At 41.1% G+C, this 19,250-nt stretch overlaps 1 protein-coding gene across 7 annotated transcripts in view; it reads right to left on the reverse strand.

Annotated features, from left to right (window-relative positions):
- Positions 1–19,250, reverse strand: part of GLMN (glomulin, FKBP associated protein) — a 37,756-nt gene that overhangs the window by 14,939 nt on the left and 3,567 nt on the right. For 4 of the 7 annotated variants that reach the window (XM_008168947.4, XM_065555541.1, XM_042840571.2 and 1 more), the window contains 13 exons: positions 19,059–19,133; positions 17,381–17,506; positions 13,570–13,689; positions 12,521–12,629; positions 9,337–9,583; positions 8,689–8,791; positions 5,646–5,833; positions 5,056–5,109; positions 4,012–4,042; positions 3,592–3,681; positions 1,756–1,797; positions 1,590–1,663; positions 1,174–1,258 (listed from right to left, as the gene is read on the reverse strand). In XM_008168947.4, the coding sequence (XP_008167169.2) occupies positions 1,174–1,258; positions 1,590–1,663; positions 1,756–1,797; positions 3,592–3,681; positions 4,012–4,042; positions 5,056–5,109; positions 5,646–5,833; positions 8,689–8,791; positions 9,337–9,583; positions 12,521–12,629; positions 13,570–13,689; positions 17,381–17,506; positions 19,059–19,100 (1,311 nt within the window). In that variant the 5' untranslated portion in view covers positions 19,101–19,133. The remainder of the gene's footprint in view (positions 1–1,173; positions 1,259–1,589; positions 1,664–1,755; positions 1,798–3,591; positions 3,682–4,011; positions 4,043–5,055; positions 5,110–5,645; positions 5,834–8,688; positions 8,792–9,336; positions 9,584–12,520; positions 12,630–13,569; positions 13,690–17,380; positions 17,507–19,058; positions 19,134–19,250) is intronic. The other 3 variants (XM_005298128.5, XM_065555542.1, XM_065555540.1) reach the window with 1 other exon arrangement.

The raw sequence follows: 19,250 nt of genomic DNA on the forward strand, positions 1-19,250 counted from the left end.
TTTGAAAAAATCAGGCCATTTTTAGTTTAGCCACCTTCACTGGAAAACTTTGGCCTAAGCAACTTGCACAAGATACCACAAAAAGTCTGTGGCAGAGTCAGGAACTGAACCCAGATCCCCTGAGCCCAGTCCAGTATCTCAACCAAAAGAGCATCTTTTCTCTGTCCTTTGGATAAAGAACTATGTGATGATACCCCAATATCAGTAAGGAAAATAACATACGTTTGAGACTAAGCATGAGAAACTGCTGCACAAAAGGGAATTTTAGGAGAATAGCTTGGAATGAATATTTCAAGAATAGCTTGGAATAGCTTGGAAACCGTCATCTCAATCATACATTATCTTACTACTGCTGTGACGCTATAATGAAGTGTCCTGTCACTGCATGCATGTAGGACAGAGAGAAGTGGTTAATTATTCTGGTGGACATTAACACCACACATAAGTAAAATTAGAAGGATATCTACCAACAAAGCCCCAATTCAGGAAGGCATCCTGAGTCAGGACAACAATGTCAATGGGATGTAAGCATGTACGGAAGTGTTTTCCTAAATCAGGGCCAGAAGAGTGATCTTTAGAAGCTGGGTGTGCATACCATCATTGTAGTGGTAGCATCACCTGCTAAGATTGCCCAACACCTCCCATTATCAGACCTTGTTTTCAGATACTTATATAACTTTGCCAAACTGTAACCATTTGGGCTAAAATAGTTCCAAGCTGGGTATTTCCTTTTTTTAAATTTCAACTGAAGCAGTTCAGCAGCTTCCAAGAAGACAGCTAGGGAAAAATATGTTTTGCCCATGTTAAAAAAAAAAAAAAAAAAAAAAAAAAAAAATCTGGTAACCTCTTCTTTGAAAAACTAATGCGCTCCTGTTTTGGAGCAGCCGCTACAAAGAAAGTCAGACTTCACCCCTGTAAACAAAATAGTATGTAGTTGTGTAATTATAGACTGTATGATACTGCATAACCCTAAGGAGGACAAATTAAGGTTGCACAGGCAACTTTAATTCTTGCATTTCTTAACTTTAAATATGCAAGCTCAAGCACTCAAATCTCCTTTTAACACAGTATTTTCACATGTAATATATAAATAATGTGGAACCTAAACTATATGAATTCTTTAAAAATGGTATTGAAAGCACTTTTTAAAGTAGGAACTTATAATATTCTCACCTTTAATGATAAATCAATCTGATTTTTGATATTTTGAATAACATAGCCTTCTACGCCAGCGTGGTTGCTTGTCTTCAATAAACACCTTTAAAAGTAAAATAGAGAGACAGTATCTTTGCATTATATTTCGTTGAAAAATCTAGATGAAATTCTGGCCTTATAGAAATAAATGGGTTTTGCCCCCTTACTTCAAGGGGGCCAGAATTTCACCCCTAATCTTTGGAGTTCACAAAAGGGCTGGCTTCAGTGTCTTGTGTTTTAGTAACATGAAAACTAAAATCAATTGCCATCATCATGAAATTAACATGGTAGCTCCTATGTGAGCTCCTATGCAGTTACTATGATTTCTGACTGAATTACTAGGCAATTAAATTGCATCAAGACCTGTTTCTCTGCATTTTATGCAGGATGCATACCTGAACAAGGTGTATTTTCCCTCTGCATCAAACTTGTCTATATACAACTGCAATATCTTCAAACTCTTCTTTCGCTAAAAGAAAAAGATTCTATGAAGACATTTGCATTTAATTAAAATAAAACAAATTTAGCACTTGTAACCCCCGGAATGATGAAATTACGTACCAAATGCTCTATAGGACAAAGGGTCATCACTTTCACCAAACCCTGCAGTTGGAAAAAAGTGAAAAAACAAAGTTTGGTTGCTCCCCTTGGAAGGCTGTTCCAGAACTTCACTCCTCTGATGGTTAGAAACCTTCGTCTAATTACAAGCCTAAACTTGCTGATGGCCAGTTTATATCCATTTGTTCTTGTGTCCACATTCTTAGTGGATGTTGGTAAGGAGTAGAATCCGACAGAGCTTTATAATGGGAATGGACTGATATCTAGTATTGATTTATACAAAGCTATATAAAGATCACTAAATTTAACATGGATACTAAAATAGAGTGGTCAAGACTTCATGGATGAACTATTCTGAAAATATTCTTGATAGATTAGGCTTAGAAGCAGAGTATGAAATTTAAAAAGTATAAGGTGATGCATTTGCAAAGAAACAATAGTTTAAATGTCATTGAATTAACTGCTGTGGTTGGTGGAGAAAGCATGCATGTATTAATAGACCTGATGTTGGAATTCTCAGTCCAGCGTGCAACAAATGTGAAGGAGGACAACAAAATATTGATTTCTATCAACACAAATATAACCTCTAATATTGTGTGCTCTCACTTTGGTTAGACTAAATATGGTGTAATTTTAATATGTATTTGTAGAATATGATGTAGGTAAAAATGCAACCAATGGGACTTAGGTTCTTATTTATAAGAAGAGTGACAATTGAGATTGTTTCACAAGAGAGAAGACTTAAGAAATGGTAATGTTGTATTTAAACTAGCCATGGATCATTTTAATTTAAGAGTGACATATTTGCAATTGAGTTGATCTATTGAACTATGGGTCTTTGGTTTAACACTGAAGGGAATACATATTTTATTTAGAGGGTAGCGAACTGGTGGAATGGCCTTCTTGCACTCCTCTGGCATAAAATTGTTTTTTAAATTAAAAAAAAACTTCAAGTTAAATGTTTAAAAAGCTTCACTACATAGGAAGGCATCAAACAATTTCAGACACAAGGGTACCTGTCTTGCTTCCAATCCTTCACAAATTTATAGCAAATTAAAATGCAGAAATCTGAATTCATCACCAAAATTTTATATATAAAAATGGCACTTCACATTTGCATTAACAATGTTCACCCTTCTATCTGGGATGAGACTTTGACTAAGCTAGGAGCACAGGAGACCACTTTTGTTGGGAGTGTGGAGAGGGGAGAACAGATGAGGCAGTGTTTCATACGCCCCTTTTTTTTTCCCTTTGGTGGGTGAAAGTCATTGCTTAACTCTTCTTTTCCCTTCCTCTTCCCCAGCCTGCATAATGTGTGTAGGGGAGAGGAAAGGGACAGGGACATGAGCATCACATGTTGCACCTGAATCCAATCTCTGGGGCTCATCCTGCCCACCACTATTGCCACTGGATGGCGATGGGATATGGGGATTCTGTTCAGTGGTGAAAGAAAGGGGGTGATAAAGTTTGCTTCCCAGGTGGGTAACCATTGCAGGCTCCCTATTCCAGATAACAATTCTTAATAGCAAGACACTGTATGGTTTCAAAAACAATTAAGTTTCTTTATTCTCTAAGTTCTTCTCTCTCAAATCACCTAGGGAACAGCTAGATAGCTCAGTGGTTTGAGCATTGGCCTGCTAAACCCAGGGTTGTGAGCTCAATCCTTGAGGAGGCCAGTTAGGGATCTGGGGCAAAAATCTGTCTGGGGATTGGCCCTGCTTTGAGCAGGGGGTTGGACTAAATGACCTCCTGAGATCCCTTCCAACCCTGATATTCTATGATTCTAGACATGACATGGCACTTTAAGTAAAAATACTTGTTTACATTGCATCCTAATACCTGAGGTGCTGTAATGAAGCCTTTGAATTCCAAATACTGATGATGAAGGCTATTATCACTCATTCTCAATAAACAGTTTCCAAGCAGGTCCTACAAGCAATAAAAAATAATTTTAAAGACAACGTAACTTTGCACTTGTACAGTACTTTAATCCAAGGTCCTCAAATTACTTCACAAACTAAGGCCGCAATCCTGCAAATGTTTATGCACATATTTAAGATTTAATCATATGCATAAAGTTAAACAAATATGTAACATGCTTTCAGGATTGGGGCTTATCTGATTAAGCCTCAATAACTAAAATTATAGTATGCAATATTACCCTCATCTTTTACAGACAAGGGAAATTAAGATTGTACCATAACATAGATTACAAAGAATATTCAGTATTTGATTTAAAAAAACAAAACAAAAACTTACAAGTCCCTTAGTTAACACAGATTCTTCTGTCCTACAAGAAATTAAGACAATTATCAGTTTCAAAGTATGAATTCAAAAACGTTTTGTTGATTAAGAATTAACCAAGTAGTACAGGATCTATCTAAAAATGAGCTCAGCTACTAACAGTTCCTATTCTGCTTCCTGTCGTCATTCCTTCAACTGAATTATTTAACTATATTGAGCAGAAGAGTTTGTAGATTTGACTCCTTTTGAGATCAAGAGCTGATATTTCCATTCTATATTTATGAGTGTCCAAAGGCAAGATCTCAAGTCCCTGAGACGCCCCGGTATTAAAAGGAAGAAAATGGTACTTTCCCAACTGCAGAACTCTGCAAACTTTTTCCAAACATGAGTGGAAGAGAGTGAATCCTAATCTAAAGAGGCTAAAAAGTTTAGGCCAAGTTGTAGCAAGGCACAGTGGAGTGGTGATAACCTATGAAACACTCATGCTTGTAGAGTAGTACTTGGACTTAATCTTTGTAGACTGCAGACAATAATGGGGCAAATGACTACAACATCTGAGTAGGTCTGGTGTTCTATTTATTGAGGGCCACAATACAGATGAAGATAGCATACTATCATAGGATACAGTCAAATATTTCCACGGCAACCTCACTTCATTCTCCACTGTGTAATTTAGTTACAGAAGTACTACTAAATATTCAAATTCAGAAAACTGGAATGTTTAAAATGTTCTTAGTTTGGGTTTCCATAAATAAATAAAACACAGTTGTGAAATGAATACTGTAAAACATATTCAAAAATTTAAGAGCATATCACATAAAAGTATGTGTTTAGGACAACTTTTTACAACTCTTTGGAGGGAAGGGGCATCATCTTGTGCTGAGTTGTGCCATATTAACACTCAGCTTCAAAAGAGTTTTCCCCACAATTTGAATTGTGAATTCAAAGTTTGCTTTCATAAATTACTACCACAGATCAGAAAGCAATTGTCAGACAATTAAGACAGACAAGCAAGAAACAAATCCAGTATTTGAAACTCCAAATTTTGTATGATCTTACCTTTCCAATAGGACCTCAATGTGTGTCATGTTGCACTGCAGAAGATATGATGGACTAAAACAGAAAAATTATTTATAAATACAATTCCGTAGACCACACAGCCTACATGTTGATATAAAAATAAGCTCTGTGGAACTATATATAGGAATAGTAACTATTTCATAAAATTAAGAGCAATTTTAGGATAAATGGATACCTTTGAAATAGATGTGTGCTAAATAGATTGTCGTCCTCCCCCGCAACACTCCCACACTTGTTTATCACCACACTAGGTCCCAATCCTGCAAACACTTACGTGCTTAATTTTAAACATATAAATAGTCCCCTGGCTCCTTCTGTGAGACAACTTGTGTCTAAAATTAAGCACACACATAAGTATCTGCAGACTTGGGGCCTAAAAGAGAAAACACCTCTGCACACATACCATTTATTACATGACAGTTGCCCTGAAATGAATGCTAATGCAACACAAAGGCTTACAAAATAATTAGTGATTAATATTAAAAGGTTTTCGTCTGCTCCTGAAAATGCCTTTAAAGAACCTCAACAAATCAGCCACTAATAATAAATGGATGGAAAATAGCTCTTACCTAAAGACCATTGGAAAACAATCAATACCAAAATACTGAACAAACACCAGATATGACAGACATGCCAAAGAATCTGCAGAATGCTTTCTATCTACATCCAAAAAATCCGGATTATCCCAGTTCTGATTTCTGCTTCCACGGTGTGAAAACAATGTTGGTAACAATTCTTTTATATCCAATAAAATGCCCTGTTTATTAAAAAGAAAAAAAAAGTCAACTATATATAGCTGCTTTATAAAAGGAAATACAGATATAAAGTTTTAAATTAGCATTCACATTTTAAATGGTATATAGTAAAATCTCTACCTACCATATATACCATCATTCCTGAAAATATTTTTTATAATTACACCTCTACCTTGATATAACGCTGTCCTCGGGAGCCAAAAAATCTTACTGAGTTATAGGTGAAACCACATTATATCGAACTTGGTTTAATCCGCCACAGTGCGCAGCCCCGCCCCCCCGGACCGCTGCTTTACCGTGTTATATCCAAATTCGTGTTATATCGGGGTAGAGGTGTATGTGTACACCAAAACTACATTTAAGGAAATTATTAAGATGGCAAAGTGAAGCACTCAAAGGTTAGGAAATGCCTGAATTAATATTGCCTGTGCAATCTTGATTTGGCCACCATGTGTGTATACACTATGATACAGTATTTAATTACATGATCACAAACTCTTTTTTCCGCAAACCTTTGCCTCATCTTTAGTGCACAGAATGGATGATGCTCACATAATGACCAGCTATGCAGTATTTTGTTTTCTCTTCATTGTTCAAAGTTCAATCCCAGACCTTATTTGCTACACAGTATTCAAACCCTGCTCTGAAGACACAGTTATTAATTTCCTTATGGGCTTTTTTTATTGGGCTTACTAACACAATATCTGAGTGCTTCACAAACAATTTTCACAACACCTCTTTGAAGTGAGCAAGCATTAACCCCATTTTACACATTGGTACTGAGACACGGAAAGTAAGGTCAAAAATAGCCACTATTTTGGGTGCTCACTTTGAGACATCTAAGACCTGATTTTTTCATAGTATTGTCATTATATAGTATGTCATACGTTCAAAGCACAGCTCCCATTGAGTTCAACTGCAGCTGTGAGTGTTCAGCAGTTCTGCAAATCAGATCCCATGGGCTCAAAATCCCTGAAAATGAGGAACATGCTACCTGTACAAAGGTGGAGAGTTGGGTCCCCAGTATCATGGGAAAACTCTGAGCAGAAGCAGTGACAAAATCCAATTCTCCAAGGCAGTATTCAACTGTCTTAACCATGAGACTGTCCTTTCTTTTCCTAAAATCCCCTGCCTCATTCATTACACACTTTGCAACAAATGAAGTAGAGATTCAACACATGAAGCAGGGATTCAACACATGAAGCAATGTTACAAGCCCTTCCTATACCAGTAGCTGTTGTCAAAAGAACTGAAGTCTAACGCCCAAAACATGACTTTGCTTTTTGCACAGCTATTACTGAGATAGGGGACAAGCGTACAATAACTGAATAGTTTTTTAGCTAAAATTTCATAGACAATTGAATACATTTGCACTGTTAACAGCAAATAGTCCATTAAGACTCAGTTATCTAGGACCTACACAAAGGGCAATCTCTCCTAATCAGGGTTGGGGACACTGGTTGTGTCATCTAATAAGCTGTTACTGCAATTCTTTACCGTGTAGATTACCTTCCTGAAATTTCAGTTCATAGTAGAGGCCTGTGCGGGACTATTTTTAATTCCACTCCTGTCACCCCATAATACCCACTCTTATCTGCTCCCACTATTACAGCAGAGGGTCCTGCAGAACCCATGGGATCTTGGGCCCACTGCAGGGCTCTAGGTCATAGGCCCCAATTCAAGACATCACTTATGCATGTGTTTAAGAACAACTGAAGTCTTTGGGACTGAAGCATATGTTTAACGTTAGGTTTGTGCTTAAGTGGGTGTCCTGAATAGAAAATATTCTTCACTTTATCCAAAATATGATCCAGTTAGATTTTTAAAGTGCAACCCTACGCAATTACATCAATTATTATAAAAAGGAAAGGGCTACAATAAGTAGAGGGGCAAACTTGGTTCTTTTAAAAAGCCAAACACAGAATTGTATTAGTTTTGGTCATGTAAGGACCTCACCTCATTATCTCCTTTTAAAAGCCCTGATAGATTTGTACATCTATGGGGATGGGGCCAGCTGCATAAGAGCAGACGCTGCTGATAATTCAGAGAGCAGCAGCCCAAAGAGATGTACCATGAGGGCTGAATTTGGTCCAAACATTTATTGCATAACATTCTGTTGGGGCTGATCGCAAGTTGCCTTGGGCTGATGTTACAGAATGGTTTGGAAGGAGCTAGTAGTGAACTGGCTTTGACCAGCGCAGCTGGATAAACAAGTGAAGAGATAAGGAAGGCCTGAGACTGTGAAGTATGGGAATAGAAAACAGCAGTGTTTCCTGCCAGAGCCTGCTTGGGGTGAATATGCCCCCCCTTAGAAGGAGGTGATGATTAAAAGCAGCTATAAGAATTGCTTTAGACGAACAGTCTCACCTGCAGACCCTGGCCTTGTGGGTGCCCAGGAATTCCCCATGCTGCAGCAGCGCCTGCTACGAGCCCTCAAGGACAAGGTAGGGGGGTCCAGGACTGTCCGTAGCAGAAGGGGCGTAAGCATTGATTCTTGCTTGCTTGCTGGAAAGCACGTATTTAGTAATGCGTAAAGGCTGGGAGGCTTATTATACTTTGGCAATAAAACTGGTTATACTTATGCACCTGGCGTGCTTGACTTAGTGTATCCAAGCCCCCACCCTTGGGACCGAGACATTAACAGATTTTTTTTACTTTCAAAGCCAAGTTTTGTTGACCCTAAGGATCTGATATTGTTCCAAGACTTTACTTTCATCAGCACTATCTTACAGAATCCCATAAACCATCTTACTAACCAAATCAGGAAGCCAACTGATTTCTCTGACTGATTATAGTGAATACTGAATTGTAATGACTGATTTTGCAAGTCACTATAATTCATTTTAACTGCACTTACTAGAATTTCAGCTGCAAAATGCCTTAAGGGATCTTCTTCAATGTCTTCTTGCAGCTGATCAAGCTGTGCTATTAATAAGGGGTATTTCAAGCTTTTCAAACAACTGAAAGAAAAAAAGATAACTATAATTAGAACCTTTTAACAAAAACACTACGAAAATCACCAATACAGAATATAATGACATTGTCTCCAGGGGGTCTGAAACTGTCATGCCCCTCACCCCTGCTGCTGCTCATGATGGATCCAAGGGGGAGTCTCCAAACTCAGGGACTGGCTCCGCTTCCTGTTTTTCATCCCTATACTCTCATGGCTGGGGGCACTGCTTGGATCCTGATGCCTCCAAAGAGGGATGTCCCTCATCCTGGTGTAAATGCAAGGAAGGAGTAGGGGCCTTTGACTGGGCTTCCCACCCCCTATACAGGTACTCTTCTACCACCTGCCAGCCAGGAGGGGAATGAGCGTTGCCCTTCCTTTCATAGTTCACAAATATGGAAGGGTTGATTTTTTTTTTTTAATAAACACATTAGTTAAACAATTTATTTGATAAACTATACAATATCAACAGTGTATTCACTGCTGGTGCATGACATTTTGATTGCTCATTTTATTTCATTACACAAGCATTATAAGCAGAAATAAGATACCCACAATTTTAGCAATTCTTCTTTGAGCTCTTCATCATCATTTTCTGTTGAGGCTTCCATATTTTTAACAACTTCATCCACAAAAGGTTTAGCAAAATCCACTACTGCATTGCAACACTGGCAGAGGCCAAGTTTATCTTCTCGTATTTGTTCTTTTGTGTAAGGTACAGGCAGGAGAGAGAGTTGATTTAAAATGGTAGACAAAGATAAACCCACTGAGTATGACTTCTTGCTATGAAGTTTCAATAGAACTGAAATAAAAAGAAAGTGTTGTTAAACATCTAGTTATCTACTATTTTCCCCCACAAATGATGTTAGAGGTGTAACATCTTAATTTCTTCTGGTTGATAACACAAAAGCTTTTTCCTGCCATAGTAGATTCAGTGTTTGAGAAAAAGCAAAGAATAAGATCTGTACTGAGTTAAGTAATTGTATTGAACAGCCTTTGGTTTAAAATCAAACAAACAAACCTGCAATACTATGAACAAGTGCAGAGACACCAGGATTCTGCACCTATTAGTTTTGGGATGTTATAACTACCAGCACCATAGGGTTGAGTATTGCAAAGAAATATCACAACAGCATCCCATGCATTTTAATATACAACAAATCCTGCCTCTGTAAAGTGGAGGTAAATATTGAAAATTTCTCTCTTATATCACTGGCCCAAAGGGGCAAACCCTTCCTGGCCCTGAAAACATACCGAAGTGTTTCTAACCATGGCAGAACAAGAGACTATACCAAATGTCTGCTGAAATCTGGCCCTTTTGCACCACACTAGGACTGTTCTAATCTATGCCAGAGCCAGTGTAGCACTGGCCAAAAATCAATGTGCCACAACTAGCTCCTTTACAGACTCCTCTCTCATTTCAGCTGCACTTGGCGACACTGATCCACTGTCCATAACTCCTAACAGAAGAATTCGTTCTAATTACCAAAACGTTCCCCTTAAATTCCAACATAATTATGGCGGCCTGTATCTCGCGAACCACTAAAGTTAGGCTTGGTCTACACCAGGGGTTGGCAACCAATGGCATGTGTGCCAAAGACGGTACGTGAGCCGATTTTTAATGGCACGCTGCTGCCTGCTGGGGTCCCACTCAGCCCGCTGCCGAACCCCGGCAGCGGGCTGAGCCGGACCCCAGTAGGCAGCAGGGCTGAGCCGGACCCCGGTAGGCAGCAGTGTACCATTAAAAATCCTGCCCAACCTAGCCCACGCATCTCCACCCCCCGCCTACCACTCTCTCTGGCGGGGGCAGGGGGCAGAAGCAAGCTTGGTCCTGCCGGCTGCTGCTGCAGGACAGGCTCCGCCGGCCGCCAAGCTTCCCCCTCCCCCGCCTCTTCCCCCCAGCGTGCTGTGTCAAGCCCCATCTCCTCTCCCTCCCTGCCGCCAATGGCCCTTGCGAGGGAGGGGAGAAGAGCAGCCCCAGTGCCCTCGCTGCTCAGACCGGTAAGGAGGCGGAGAAGAGGCAGGGGGAAGGAGGGTAGGAGCGGGGCGTATCCTTCCAGCCCCCTGCCGTGAGCCGCTCATGGGGCAGGGGGCTGGAACCACCCCCCTGATCCCAGCCCACCCCCCCCATCCTCTGCCCTGACCCCTGCACCCCCCTTTCACCCCAGCCCCCTGTATGCCCCTCATGACCCCATCCCTGACTCCTGCACTCCCCACACATACCCAGCCCCCCCACGCCCCATGCCCTGACTTTTGCACCCCCCACATCCCCACCCTGAGCACCAGGTTGGCAGGAGGCTGAGCGGGGCCAGTGACTGGGACCCCAGCTGGCAAGGAGCCGGCAGCCAGAACCCCAGACAGGCAGCGGGCTAAGCGGGGCGGGCAGCCGGGACCCTGGCTGGCAGGAGCCAGCGGACGGAACCCCAGGCCAGCAGCGGGCTGAAGCCGCTCGGCCCGCTGCCTGTCTGGGGTCCCGGCCCCCGGCCCCGCTCAGCCCGCTGCCGGTCTGGGGTTCTGGCTACTGGCCCCTTGCCAGCCGGGATTCCGGCTGCAGGCCCCACTCAGCCCGCTGCCGGCCTAGGTGAACGGAACCCCAGGCTGGCAGCGGACCGAGCAGGCCGGCGGCTTAAGATCAGCATTTTAATTTAATTTTAAATGAAGCTTCTTAAACATTTTGAAAACCTTGTTTACTTTATATACAGCAGTAGTTTAGTTATATTATATATAGTCTTATAGAGAGAGACCGTCTAAAAAACATTAAAATGTATTACCGGCACGTGAAACCTTAAATTAAAGTGAATAAATGAAGACTCGGCACACCACTTCTGAAAGGTTGCCGACCCCTACCAGTATAACTATATTGGTCAGGAGTGTGGGGGGAAAAAAAAAAAAAAAAAAAAAACACATGCTAGTGACAAAGCTATGCTGACAAAATCTCCAGAAGAGTGGTTCTTTGGCATAGTTAACGCCATTCAGGAAGGCAGTATTCCCATACCAGAACAAAAACTTCTTCTGTTGGGATATGCTGCATCTATAGGGGACATTGGTTTGAAAGAAACATTGATTTTAAGCTCTAGTGGGTCTCAGGATAGCAGCCACTAATAATATATCAGAACTGAAATGAAAAGAGAACTAATGAATAAAAAAAAAGTTATCAGATATATTTTAACTTCTGCAGGCTAAAATGTAATGCTTTACACCACTAGAAAAACTGCATTCACAGCTAATGTTTCCAGTGGTGAGAGGTGTTACATTCTGGCCTCTGAGCTCACAGGTATTTTTTTAAGCAAATATGCAGTTTTTGATTTTCATTGATATGCAGGAATTGGTTAACTTTCAATACCTATAAAGGGCAAGTGAATAAAAGTCATAGATACGGATGACTGTTTCAGGAGGAGGAGGATGGCAACACACAGAAAGTATAAAAAATTTTAGTACAAGCAATGGCTGAGTATTGCATTTCAGCAGATGCCAATTTGAAATATTCTGCTTTTAAACAATTTGTTGTGTCCTCAGGCACTCTTAAAACAGGTCTCAATAAGTACTGAAATTATACTTCATGTGCTCCCCTAGAACGCTAGGTCTTCTACAGCACAGCACTACTTTAAATACAAGTAATAAAATTATCAGCTGAGAAATGTTCCAAATCTTTTTCAACAGCAGATAAACTAATGCACTAAACTGGAGTAGGAAAGCGATTTTGTTTAAGTGTATAATCAGATAGGAAAGTGCTCATTACCTGTCTGCAGAGGCTGAAGCAAGAGCAGAATAGTATGGGATATCTGTTCCCCAGAGGTCTGCTCAATCTGCTCAAGTAAACCCAATAAAAGTTCCTTTGGATTACATAGCTGCAAGAAAGGATCAAGCCATTGTACTGTTGTTTATCTACAAAGCAATACATTAAGTACCTTTACAATAATAAACATACTTCCAACCTGTAACAGTTTTTGCATGGCAATGACAGAAGATGCAAAACATCCAGGACATTATTGTTACAAAAACCCAAAAACCACAAAAAGCTCATGCTTTCTTTAAAATAGCAGTGTTCAACATTTTTGAGCTGAGTTCCCCCTTTGAGTTACAATTTTTGGATGTGCTCCCCCAATATCTGCTCCTCCCTCCTCGGGGTTTCAGGGTGTGGGAAGGAGTGTGCCTCGATCTCCGGGGATGGAGCTAGTGCTGGGCATGAAGGTGTCGACATTGACTGGGTGGCTTGCTGAGGGGAGTCAGGGGATGGAGGCAGCGCTCCCCCTCCAAACCTCCAGGCATGGGGCTGGCCCGAGCCCCCCCGAACATTCCTTTGCACCCCTCTAAGGGGGCACGCCCCACAGTTTGAAAATTTCTGCTTTAAAACATGCATTTAGAATGAAGCTACATGTAAGGATATTTAGATTAATATGTTCAAATAACATTTTATTCTACTTTGATATGAGACCACTTTAACTGGCAGAGGTAAAAGAAAAAGTTCAGCATGTACTCTACTGCTTGAATTAAATTCAAAATGATATGTTTTCACCCAATCTTATAGATCACTTGTCTGCCTACGTTCTTCCACATTTATATTGCTGTCAAAGGTTCACCAAGAGACAACAAATATCAGGACTTTAATATCATTAAACAACATCCAGTCCAGCATGGAAAATCCATCATTCACTTAAAAGAAGTTTTCTGATTAAAGTTAAGGTTTACAGAACAAACATTGTAACAATAAGAGACTTAAAGTTCTGTAATTGTACAATAATTATATGAGATTCGCCTTTATTAAGACTACATGGTTCGACAACATACCTGCACCAACTGATCTAGTATTTTCAGACAATGTTCTCTCTTCTCATCTTCCTGCTTATATCTCAAAATACATCTAACAAGAGGACAAACAAGATTCCAACCCATACTCTTGACAATAACCTGTAAATCAGATTTACAGAGAAAACAGGCCAAAATTTAGCGGATTTAAAATACAATCCTAAATGAATATATATATATACACATCAAAAAGAATCAATAGATTATGGATGACAAACAGATGAATGATGGATGACATCAAGAAGGCTGAGGTGTTTAATGTCTAGTTTACTTCAGTTTTCACTAAAAAAGTTAATTGTGACCAGATGCTTAATACAATTACATTAATAAGGGGAAAGGAACGCAAGTCAGAACAGGGAAAGAACAGGTTAAACAATTTTTAGATATGTTAAACGTATTCAAGTTGGCAGGGCATGATGAAATTGATCCTAGGGTACTTAAGGAATAGCTGAAGCAATCTCAGCAATTAGCAATTATCTTCAAGAACTCATGAAGGATGGGTGAGGTCTCAGACAACTAGGGAAGGGCAAACATGGTATTTATCTTTATTATATTATAGAGCAGTCTGCTTAATTTTGATACTTGGTAAAATCCTAGAACAAATTATTAAACAATTAATTTGTAAGCACCTAGAGGACAATACAGTAATAAGTAATAGCTAACATGGATCAGTCAAGAACAAATCATGCCAAATCAACCTAATTTCCTTCTCTGACAGGGTTACTGGAATAATGCATGGGGAAAATGCGTAGATGTGACATATCTTGATTTTAGTTCGGCTTATGACACAATCCCACATGACAATCTCATAAGTAAGGTTGCGAGTCTGTCACGGAAGTCACGGATTCTGTGACTTTCCAGGACCTCCATGACTTCTGCAGATGGCAAGTCTGACTGACCGCAGGGCTGCCTGAGCAACTCAGGCGACCCTGGGGCCAACTGAATTGGTCCGCCCCGGGGCCAGCTGCACCCCCAAACAGTGGCGGTCCTGGGTTGTGCCCCCGAAGTGGCTGCAGTCCTGGGCTGCCCTCCGCCAGCAGCGGCAGAGCCGTCCCCTGCTAGCAGCTGTGGTGGGCATCCCGGAGCTCCTTCCCCTTCCCCCCTCCCCCCAGCACCAGCAGGTGTCCTGGAGGCCCCCGCCCCAGCACCAGCGAGTGTCCCAGAGCCCCCCCACCAGCAAGCGCCCCGAGCCTCCTCCTCCCCCCGCCCCCAGCACCAGCGGATGCCCCAGAGGCCCCCCTCCAGAGCAGCAGTTCTGCCCCCAGACCACACCAGAACACCAAAGATTTAGTCAGGAGTATATAGTAGAAGTCATGGACAGGTCACGGGGCCAGGAATTTTTCTTTATTGCCCGTGACCTGTCCATAACTTTTACTAAAAAATACCCACGACTAAATCTTAGTGTTACTCTTAAGCAAACTAGGGAAATGTGATCTAGATGAAATTATTATAAGATGGGTGCATAACTGTTTGAAAAACCATACTCAAAAACGTTCACTGTGCAATGGTTCATTGTCAAACTGGGAGGACGTAGCTAGAGGGATCCTGCAGGCGTCTGTCCTGGTATTATTGAATGTTTTCATTAATTATTTGGATAATGGAGTGGAAAGCATGCTTATACAATCTGCAGACAACACCAAGATGGAAGGGGTTGCAAGCACTTTGGAGGACAGGATTAGAATTCAAAATGACCTTGACAAATTGGAGAATTGGTCTAAAATCAACAAGATGAAATTCAGTAAAGACAAGTGCATAGTATTATACTTAGGAATGAAAAAATCAGATGTACAACTACAAATGGGGAATAACTGGCTGGGTGGTAGTATTGCTGCAAAGAATCTGGGCGTTATAGTGGATCACAAATTGAATATGAATCAACAATATGATGCAGTTGCAAAAAAGGCTAACAACATTCTGGGATGTATTAACAGGAGGGTCGAATGTAAGAAACAGGAGGTAACTGTCCTGCTATGCTTGGCACTAGTGAGGCCTTAGCTGGTGTACTGTGTCCAGTTCTGGGCACCACACTTTAAGAAAAATGTGGACAAAGTGGAGAGAGTCCAGAGGAGAGAGAAATAAATTATCAAAAATTTAGAAAACCTAATCTATGAGGACAAGTTAAAAAAACTGACCATGTTTAGGTTTGAGAAAAAAAAAAACTGAGGGGAGACCTGACAATAGTTAAGGGCTATTATACAGAGGACAGAGAGCAATTGTTCTCCATATCCACATAAGATAGGATAAGAAGTAGTCAGATAAATCTGCAGTAAAGGAGATTTAGATTCGATACTAGGAAAAATGTTCTAACTATAAAGAAAGATAGTTCCAGAGGAGGTTGTGGAATCCTTGTAACTGAAGATTCTTAAGGCAAGGTTAGGCAAATACCTGTCAGGTATGGTCAAGATATATTTGTCCTAACTCCATGCTGGAGGCTTACCTAGATGACCTCTCGAGGACCCCTCCAACCTTGCATTTCTATAATTCTGTGATCACCGCTGGTTGTAACATACCATAGTAATTAACCTGAATACAAAGTTTATCATTACAATGTTCTGGGCATCTCCTTCCTCCTTCCCTATTTGGCAGAATGGATACATATTCTGAAGAGCATTCTCCAAAATATACATTGAATGTTTTCTCTTTTGTCAACATAAACGTATGCATTTCCAGGTGTGTATGTGAATGTGCTTTGCAAATAGGGATAGGCAGTGTTCTCACTCTTTCATTGGATGGTAGTAGCAAAATTCCAGGCAAAAATTAGAGAGAACACACTATTTGAGGAAGGAGGTAAACTGTTCTTTTCAGGTCTTAAAATCTTTACTCTAAAATTCAGTGGGGTACAGAGGCTGCAACCAGACTACTTTCCATCTTTCCATGAAGTGGGACAACATTATTCCATCCTTCATCACCTTTTCTGACTTCCTATCTATCTCTGTATCCCATATAAGTATGCTCTCCTGGTTTCCCAAACTGGTCATATACTTCTCTGAACTTTCATTCTGTTACTTCCTGTCTACTCACTTTCTTCTTAAAATCTTGGCCAATTTTAGTCCATCCATCTGGAATTTTCTCTACCCAATAGAGAGTCACTATCATTTTCCCTTTTTAAATTTTGCCTTAAAATCTCTCTTTTCTTTTCTGTTTATCTCACTGGAAAACATTAATGAAAGAGTTTGTTAAGGACACTGTGCCACATATCCTTGTTTAAAGCTAAATAGTACACTGCTCAGGAGGTAATATACAAAGTTGGCTTTAATCCACTTCTTCCACTCTTTCTATCCTGGACCAGTTGTGCAGCAACCTGGCTCCCCAACATAAGGCAATGCAGCCTGAGGGCTGCTCTAAGATGCTTCAGCTAACAACAGCTCTAAGGGGCTGATCTAGGAGTCAAGAATTACTGTAGTACAAGGAAGCCCCTGCTTCCTACACTGACAGCCTGGAGCGGTCACATGTAGGAGCCACTAGCATGCCTGTATGACATGAAAGGATCCACCTACTCTGGGGTGACCTCTTCTGGTTGGCTATGTTTGTTTCAGGTCCAGTAACTATTGCCAAAACAGCTTCACAGAAAGAAGAATCTGGGTCTATACAAACTGTATATGTCTGTCAGTGTATACCTGGTACAGTGCCCTGAAATTGTACATCCTTGTGGGCACTATATGGTATAAGAGGCTTACAAAGATACTAAGAATAAAGCAATGTATAAACAGCTGGAATATGCAAAATTTAACCTATTTACCTCTGTGTTTAATGTATACCACTAAAATACACACAGATGCAGATTTAAACTTACCTTATTTTTCTCATTTTGAATTACTTCTAATACTTCTGCTGCATAACCTTCTTCTAAGCACTTCTGGCCTGCTACTTGAAAAAGATTGAAATCTTCGCCTTTGAAATCTTCTTCTTCTAGGATTTGCTACAATGGAAATTTATCTTTAACTTTACATTTATAGAATGTAAATCACAAACAAACCCAAATTTGAGTTTAAATACAATTTATTGTAGCTGTAGTTTAGTTTTTACTATACCTATGATACATCATTTAGACACTAGAATACTCCTTAGGGAACGCTGCACCAAAAAAGTTAAAAATTCTGCAAAACAACACATTATAATCACACCATTTTCAATTATTTACTAATATTTTGAAATAAATTACCAAAATAATTGAAAATGGTGTGATTATATTATTATTGTGTTTCTGTGTTATTTTGACAAATAAAATATGCAGAACTTTGCAGAATTTTAAAAATTTTTATTTTTTGAATCAGAATTCCCTCAAGAGTACCAGCATTCTGTGTGGCGCAATCTGGGTGCGGGCAGCTCGGTGGGGGTGAATCTGGATGCACAGGGGCTTGGTGCCGGGTTCTGGGTGCAGGGCGAATGGGACTCTGCAGGGGAGTCCAGGTGAAGGTAGTTAGGGCTCAGTGTGGGTGTCTGGGGGAGTAGGGCTTGGTGGGGTGGAGGGTCAGGATGCAGCTGGTTGGGGTTCAATGGGGTGAGGGTTTGGGTGTGGGTGGCTCCTCATGCAGGGGGTCAGGCTTGGCGGGGTTAGAGTTTGGTGGGGGGGGCCTTGATGGAGGGGTTCCAGGTGCATGAATGGGGGGAGGGGGTTACTGGACAGGGAGCTGCTCTCCCTGTCCACACAACCCCCATGCATCCAGACCCCCCCACACACACACTCTCACTCAATACCCCCCCACCCCCCGCTGAGCCTCACCACCCCACACCCGGAACCCCCACCCAGACTCCCCCTCTCCCAAAGTGCAGAGCTTCCTGCAGCCAGGGGAAATTTCTGGGTGTTGATCTGACCCAGCCCTGGGTGTTCGAGGAGGGAGGGGGAACTCCACCTCCATCCTCCTCCTCTCACCTCCCCCCCCAGCTGGGACTAACATCCCTGGGCAGCAAGGGCATCCCCAGACACCACTCACCCCCCAGTGATTTTACCTCTCCCCAGCTGCCTGAACAGATGCATCTGAGCTGCCCTGGGAGGGTGAGGTGTGGTGTGTGTTTGTGAGACTGAGCACTGGTACAGCTTCTCTTGGCTTCCCAACAGAAACCATTTTCTGCAAGGAGGCAAAGAGAATCTGCGGGAGGGGTGGCATTTTTCTGCTGCACCGCAGTGGCGCACAATTCCTCAAGGAGTAAAACAGATACTAGTAATTACTACAGAACACATGCCAGTCTCTCAATAACACTTTCCCTGACCTGAGATTACACCAAGTCTTTTGGAGAGGTACATTTTCTTCTACATGCTCCTGCCTATCGTCCAAGAGGCAAGGGTCAGATGCTAGTAGCAGTCCTAGGACAAGAACCAGGGAGCAGGCAATGGAAACTAAACCTGCATGGTCATGAAAAGCGCTATCAAAAGCTCCCCTGCTTTTTTATTTAAATATAGTACACGCAGATGTAGGCAATGCCAGTTTCTATAACTTTTACTATCCTTTTAAAAAAAGGAAGTTACTTACGCATCTTTGTATAATGGCTTGAAGTTCCTCAGTTGCCATCATATCCTGACTTTGTTCCTATGACACTGAAAAGCTCTGTCATAAGTTAGAGTACACTACTGAGTCACATATTGTTATAACATTATATTCACTATTATACTGGATTTAAGATAAAAATTATCACATTTTAGCAAGTCCCGACTGGTAAAACAG

Source organism: Chrysemys picta, chromosome 8 (genome assembly GCF_011386835.1).
Source record: "Chrysemys picta bellii isolate R12L10 chromosome 8, ASM1138683v2, whole genome shotgun sequence".
Lineage (NCBI taxonomy): Eukaryota > Metazoa > Chordata > Testudines > Emydidae > Chrysemys > Chrysemys picta.